This window comes from Trypanosoma cruzi, genomic scaffold, assembly GCF_000209065.1.
Source record: "Trypanosoma cruzi strain CL Brener 1047053516549 genomic scaffold, whole genome shotgun sequence".
Classification (NCBI taxonomy): Eukaryota; Euglenozoa; class Kinetoplastea; order Trypanosomatida; family Trypanosomatidae; genus Trypanosoma; species Trypanosoma cruzi.
In genome coordinates, this window is record NW_001849348.1 from 17612 (window position 1) to 24957 (window position 7346).

General features: G+C 50.4%; 2 protein-coding genes and 1 pseudogene across 2 annotated transcripts, besides 5 other annotated features; all 3 read left to right on the forward strand.

Annotated features, from left to right (window-relative positions):
• Nucleotides 1-7346: a sequence feature (areas not merged during assembly with more than two copies in the genome that could not be assigned to a particular haplotype).
• On the forward strand, nucleotides 673-1230 carry Tc00.1047053509957.10 (uncharacterized protein; the record flags this gene model as incomplete). Its single annotated transcript, XM_800011.1, has 1 exon — nucleotides 673-1230. One exon carries the CDS (start codon nucleotides 673-675, stop codon nucleotides 1228-1230), a length of 558 nt encoding a protein of 185 aa, XP_805104.1.
• Nucleotides 975-1000: a microsatellite.
• On the forward strand, nucleotides 1970-3238 carry Tc00.1047053509957.20 (expression site-associated gene (ESAG-like) protein, putative; the record flags this gene model as incomplete). Its single annotated transcript, XM_800012.1, has 1 exon — nucleotides 1970-3238. The coding sequence occupies one exon, from the start codon at nucleotides 1970-1972 to the stop codon at nucleotides 3236-3238; it is 1269 nt and encodes a 422-aa protein (XP_805105.1).
• Nucleotides 4158-4188: a sequence feature (AT_rich).
• Nucleotides 5254-5282: a sequence feature (AT_rich).
• Nucleotides 5813-7346, forward strand: Tc00.1047053509957.30 (annotated as a pseudogene; the record flags this gene model as incomplete).
• Nucleotides 6959-6978: a microsatellite.

Here is a 7346-nt window from a genome sequence, read left to right on the forward strand (position 1 = left end):
GGGTAGAAGGTGTGCCATCAAACGCCCTGGTAGCGGAAGGGCAGGAGGCGCTTCATTATTTGAATAGTCAAGCAACGTCACGTGCCGCGTTACGTTTGCTCCGTGCAAGGAGTTCTGTTTTGAGGCATTGTGGTTCTAACCCATCGTCTGGGGAAGTGCCCTGCGTCACCCGGACAGGATTGTAGCTGTCATTGGGACGCAGTTGCAGACGTATCGCGCGACGGTGCAATAACACGGGCTTTGGAAGAGCTTTTTACCGTCCAGCAGAGTGGCGCTTGCGACGTTGCTGTGCATGTCTTACTGGATTGTCCTCCTGCTGCATCCAGGATGTGCGTGAGCTTATTTTTTGTTGGCAGGCGCAGCATGGATGTCGGTTTCTTTTTTGGGTGATTGAGAGCCTCCCGGAGCCGGAGGCGGCGCAAGGTCTGAAAGAGCCGCCAAACAGTAATAAGGACGTTTAGCAGCGGCTTGCGAAGGCGTTTGGAGTGATTGATGCGGCGCATACGTTTACTGTTGCACTTGCAGCCAAACTCAGCAATGAGCACAGATCCAATGTTATGCCTACTCTGTCAGATAGGCCGACCAAAAATTATTTCCGGCAACCCTCGCTATGCCCACCGAGGCTCCCGGCAGGGCTGATGAACCGTTTGGGGGTTGTCAGAAGCCCTTCTAATGTTACTCTGCAGCCAACAAAAGTTTTACCCACAACAAAACGGCAAAAAAGGGCATACACCGAGACACACGACCGAGGTTTGCTACAGCCCATGCTTTATGAATCTTTATCTCATGAGTATTTTGTATTGCTTTCTTACATCATGGACAAAATGTCGGCGGGCTATGGAAAGCGACGTTCTTGACAAACGACCCCTATTTTGCACGGCTGGACATTGCTGTGCTTTGAGTAGCGGTGCTCCCACATACGCATCTCACGATGCCGTTGGCGTGGTGCTCGAAGCAGAAATTGGCTGTGCCACATATATATATATATATATATATATATGCTACGCGTGTTTTATTATTATTGTTTTTAATGTGCTCAAACACCTTTTGTCGTCACTTGTGTTACACAGAGACACACAGTTCGCCGTTGTGGATTGCTTTGTGGTTTGTATGTATTTTTTATATTTTGCGCTTTTTGGAGTTGTATTTTTGCGCGGTGGAGCATACATGCAGGGGATGCGTGTGTGTGAAGGGCAGGGAGTTTGCCGCATTTCCCACGTAGCAGTGTGAGTATACTTGCAGAGAAGACTCTTACGGCCATGCATTGTTCTTGTCAGTCCTTATTTGCAGTCCTATTTTATTGTTTAAATTTGTGGCAGCCTTTACAGCGTTCAGCTATAATTAGGGTGTGAAAAGAGAAATGCCTCGCAGCGGGTTTCCTGCCGCCAAAGGGCGTACTTTTCTTACTTTTTTCTGTGGTGCTGGGTCTGCGGCATTTAAAAGGTCCTGTCTCCGCTCTCTTTTGCTCATGAGGTGGCGTGTTGACGACGCACGTGTCGAACCATGGCACAGCGGGGCTCTCTGCAGCTGGTGGTGTCTTCACGATCTTTTCTTTAATTTTTCTTAAGCGGCACCATTTGTTTGCGCTCCGATGCGGGGGGCTATGGGGATTCCGGAACATCTGCTTTTGGTGGCAGTGTGTACATGCCATTTGAACTCGTGAGATAGTTTTTGGATACCTGATGCTGTGGCGGCGTGGGTGTTTTGTCGTCCAGTTGTGTTTGTGTTTCCCTACGTATCCACCGGCGGAATTGCAGCACGGTGTGTGGGCGTGCCAACCCCGTAGGCCTCAACGGGGAGCACACACACGGACACACACACAGTTTATCTTTGTAGACACTGCCTGAGGACGTGATTGCCACGGGGCGGTGCTGGTGGCGCCACACCCACCCACGCCACGTTTGTCATGACTGTTTGTGTGGAGGCTGACAATGGGCACCGCATGCTGTTACTGCCACTCCCATAATCGATGTGTCTTTTGTCCCATGCTGCTCTTGTTACTCTCGTAGGAGAACTTTTCACCACTTCTCAGCTCCCAATATCCACAATGCGCTCTTCTGCATCTCTCGCCGCGCTGTTCAGAGCATTGAGCAAGCACTACTGCCAGGTGCTGCTCTGGACTGCTGTTGTGTTGTTGATTCTGCTTAATTTTGTTTCATTGACGATAGACACAGATGTGTGGCAGTTTCCCTCCATCCCTGTGTACTGCAGCGCGTCTGCACCCTCTCCAACGCGGGAGCCAAGGGTTGCTCTTATTGTTGTTCATACGGGCTACTCTCCCGGCTGGTGCAGGATGCAGGTGAGTTCCATTCTTTCCCGCGTGTCTGTAACAACGATTGGCATGGGGGCGAATTACACACACACATCCCGCCCGTCGTTGCTGCTGGACTGCATAACTGACGAGGGCCTGCGCGATGAGGACGTGGTGGTGGTGTTCGATGGTGGCGACACGATGTTCACCGGACCCCTTGGGATAAAGCAGGCCGTGGAGGACTTTGTGGCAACAACAGCGCCCACCGCAGACGCCTTCAACGCCACGGCGGTGCATCGAGGTGAGGCAACAGCCCCCTTGTTGTTTGAGAGTGACCCGGTCTGTTATGCGCCACAGATGGAACTCATGGTCCCATGGGGGTCTCCAGAAATCTTTGCGAAATGCATTTGGTACTACGAACGTGTATGGGAAGCCGCCAAGTCCTCTGCGGATCAGCGCATGGTGCGTTTTCTGGCGTCGGGGTACCGATTCCTTGCTGGTGGAGGAATGGTGGGGCGTGTGTGGGCATTTCGAGAGGCGTACAAAGCATATGCAAGCCTTTTGGCGACGAGTGATAAATGGTGGTGTGACCAGAGCATCTGGTCGCTGTTGCATGTGTGGAGCGTGACCCGGGACACGAATGTGACTGCCGATTTCCGCATACGATATGGTCTTCTGAGTCTTGACTACAACAACTCCTTCTTTCTCACACCGCGTTCCGGGGCCTTTGGGTCCCCGGCGTTGTACCACTTTCCCGGGCCCCCTTACTTGTGGGACAAAATGCCTACACTGCTGAACCGCACAACGTGGGTGGACTGGCTGCGTTATTCCCCTGACGTCATGAATGAGACCAGGGATTTTGTGCAGAATGCCACTGTGAAAATATACGACACTGATCGGAAGGCAAAAACGATTCCTTTTCCTGAAGTCTGCTCGTTGAACGATGTTCTCAATCCTGAATGGTTGGCCCTTCAGCTTAGTAAATAATTTTTTGCGGTGGCCATGCTTTGTGTGGTCCGCACAATAAAACTGTGTACGCGATGTACCTTGATGTATTGAACAGCTTATGGAAGGATTGCGTCCGATGGTGCAACCCCTTCTATTATCCCCTATTTAAATGGAAACCTGTAATTCTTTTTTGTTTGCACTTTTTGGTTTCTCTCCGGTGGATTGCAGATGCGTCGTGGTTGAGCCGCGTTGGAGGGCGAGACAATTCTCATTTTTCACCCCACCCACTCCCTCGGGCCCGCCTTGCTGCGGGGTCGTGGGCCATTGGGGGAAGGGCTCGAAAGGGACGCTCATTCGCAAGCCGCCCGGAAACCACTTCATATGTATGCATCGGGTTTGTCTCAGACCACCAGACCGTTGTTCCGTTGTTTTTTTTTTTTTTCTCCTGCAAGTCTTTTCCGTAATTGTTTAATTTTTTTCAAATTTTGCTGATTGAAGGGTAACACGTGAGGGAAAACAGCTTTTATTTGGTTTAAGAAGTCGTTACTAAATGTGTGATAAGATGAAGCTAAACAATTGGTGGGCGCCTTTTTTGGCACTTATTTTCCTCATGCATTACATGGCTTGTGTTTTTGATAATACACCGCCTGAAGGGTGGCGAGGGCAGTTTGTTTTTTACTTTTTTCAGTCTCTTACCACTGCACAACGCACTGTTATTTGTGTGGAGAGGCGACACACATCGAAGGCGCGGAATAGTGTCAATTTGCGAATTCACAATGGGTCAAAGTAAAGTGGAGTGTAAGTTTTGAAGGAATTAAATTTTTGCTTTTTTTTTTTTTTGCTTGATGGGTTTTTAGTCCGAAGTGTTATTTAATTTATTTAGGATGTAATTTCGTTTTGCTTTTGTGTGTAGGAATAGAGGAGAGGTGTATATATACCGCCAAATAAACGTTTGACCATTTTATTTTATTTATTTATTTTTTTTTTTTGCTGGGGGTTCTTGGGCTGCTGTATAATTAAAATTCTCAGTATTATTATTTTTTTGATTCTGGCACGTCTTTTGCGGGTTTTGTGTTGCTTTAATTTTGTGCCTTTTTTTTTCTTTGCGTATATGCAGGCACAGACACACACACAGAAACGCACGGTGTACACATTTTGCTGCAGGCGGACGCTTTTTTTTTTCACGGTGCCTGAGTTTTCTTGTGGTTTCTGCTTTTTTCCGTGGACAGGAGAGTGAGAGAGGCAGTGAGAGTGCGCCGTGGCTCTCATCCCCTGTGCGATTGCTGTGACGGTGGGTGAATGTTTTTGATTGCACTTTTGTGCGTTGCTGTGGGTGACCCCTGCGGGGGTGCGTGGCCCCAAAACAAAGTTGTCCGGGGGCTCACCTGTCGGCACGATGGCCGCAGCGTTTGGCTGTCACTTTGTGCACTCGGGGAATATGCTACGACGCTTTTACGTGTGTGTTGCTTCGGGGACAATGTGCTGGCGGCTGTGCGATTGCCGAATGGAGAAAGAGGAGTGGAGGGAAGTGCGTGAGTGCAGCGGTCAGCAGTCGCGCTGTGTGTCTCGCCGCGGAGGGCATTGCCCACCCAGCCCAGCACCGCTCCTGTCGGGCATCCTCTATCACACTGCAGCATCGTAGTCGACGTCACCAGCACGCAGCGAGGCAGCGTATGCCGCCGCCGCCACGAGTGCGACCGGAAGGGGACATGTCTGCTGTTGCGTTTCGAGGGGGTCACACCGTGTGGCACAGCGGCGTGCCCAAAACCTCCTCGCGGAGTCTGCACACGAAACTGGGCACTGGATGCGGAGTGTTTGCGTCGTGGAAGACACTGCGGTGGACTCCCTTCTCCCTCCAGGTGGACGGACGCCTGATTTTCTTCTTTTTCCCACCCAGGCGGATGGCTGCGCGGTGACACCACAACGAGGCATTTACTTTCACCATGGAGTGGCATTATCTGAAGGACACGCATTGAGAATATGAACGGCGAATGCAATATTGAAGGCAGCCTCATGGCTTTTTTGTGCTGTGCGAATTTCATAAATTTTTGATGAAAAATATATACATATATAAATATATTTTCCCTGTGCGGGAGCTTACCATGATGCGCCGCTGTTGTGGCGTGTATGATTTGTGCTCCCTGCATGTGGCCGCTGCTTTACCGAATTCTCTTCCCACTTGTTTCTGTGTGTGTTTGTTAAGGACGATATGCACGCGCGCATCTATTCTTGTGGAGTGTGTGCGGTGACGGCGGTGACACACGGATGCGGGACCGTGGCGAGCGGTATGCGTGGGCGAACCCTCCGTGCGCACCACGTTGTTGTTGTTTGCCCTCTCCAACACTGTGCTGGGTGGATGGCACCCACTCGCCGTCTTTGCGGTGGTCCTCGTGCATGTGGTATGTATCGCAAACTGTGTGGATGATTCTCTTGCTGAGGATGTCAGTCATGTCTGTGACCCTTGTCTCTTACTCTTATTCCTTTTTTTGCTTGGTGGTTAGTGTTTAGATTTAACTCAACCCAAATACGAAAACAGGTATATAATCGATTCTCACGCGGAAGAGGATAATAAATAGTCTTCTCTCTGGCGCGGAATTCAACGAAGGTGGCTGAAGGATGTACGTGCTGGAGGGATTCTACGAGTCTGTGTACAATGCGAGGTGGAGCCATGTCGTGGAAGTTACTGACGGCGAGGGGACGGGAATGGATGTGAGGGAGGGGGAACCACCGCAGCCATGGACGTACAAGGCAGTTGGCAACACTCTCGAAAAGGATGACGGTGTGCAGCAATCCGGTGCACCGCGTCCCAGGCTGATGGTGCTCACCTCGGACAAGGCATGGCCGTACTCGTGGGAACGGAAGGAGGGAGAATAAATCCACTCGTGACTGCTATGTGAACTGTGAGGTGGAGCGAGTGTGACGGACCGTCAGGAATGATCTAACCGAATTGCTCGGCCCTGACCCTGGGGCCTACTTTGAGCCCAAGCAGCATCTGTTGATTGGGACGCCCGGGATCGGGAAGTCGATGGCTGCCGGCTCGTACCTCCTCTACCAGATGCTGCACTACGATGCGGAGAAACTCCATTTGGTTGTCTACAGTTTTGGTGGAGGTGCGGTGTAAGTGTTTGACAAGACCGCCAATACGGTGACAAGATACGTGGGTGGTAAAGCATGCAAGAGGTTTTTGTGTGATTTGTGGGATTGTGGGATGAAAGGGTATATTATTTACGATGTGGCAAGGAAAGGTACACCGCCAGCGAGTTATTTTGTGCCTTATGATAGATGGGGCATGATTGTGGCGTCACCCCCAAATGTGCGCAACTGTGATTAATGGGAGAAGAAAGTAGTAGTCTAGAGTATCATCGCGAATTGCTCCGAGGAGATGGATGTGAATGCGATGTGTGCATAGATGAGGCGGGATGGGACTGCACAGGAGCAAGCGGAATACTGGAGGATGCTCAAAGAACACATGTATAAAGTGGGGCCGATTCCACGTTACATCTTTGATGCGAATAAGTTTATTTCATGCTCTGCTGCCATTGAGGATGCCTTGGATGTGATCAAGTCCCGGGATGGTGAAAAGCAATTTACAGATGGGGGAGTGAGACTATGGTATTCTGAGAATCCGTCTCAAAAGCTCGTGAGGGTTGTCCGAGCAAGAGGAGAGGTCGGTGCTGAGGGATTTCTCAACGCACCGATATCGCTTTGCCTCGGGCGTCGAATACCATGCTATTTTGGGGGAAGAAATGAGTGAGAAAGATATATATATATATATATATCTGTTGCTAGTATTGGGGAAGAGGAATACTCTTTTGTCTGAATGTATGGGAGGGTTTGACTTGCGCGCATTCATGTTTGGGGTGAGTTTGTGAGTGCATTAGTAGGGGACCTCAAGGAGCTGGGGCCACCAGCACGTCGTGGAGGACAGTACGCAGAGCTGAAGGCGAACTTTGGAGGACACCGCCGAGTTGTATGTGGAGTGGTTGCAATGGAATACCACACAAATAATAATATGAAGTATCGGCTGCTGTGCATACCGGCGGGTGCAAGCTTTCCGCTGGTGGACGCCTTTTTCTTCTTCATGGAGTTAAATCCAATGACGCTGGTCGGGCTGCTGATGACTACGGCGAGTGCGCATCACACGATA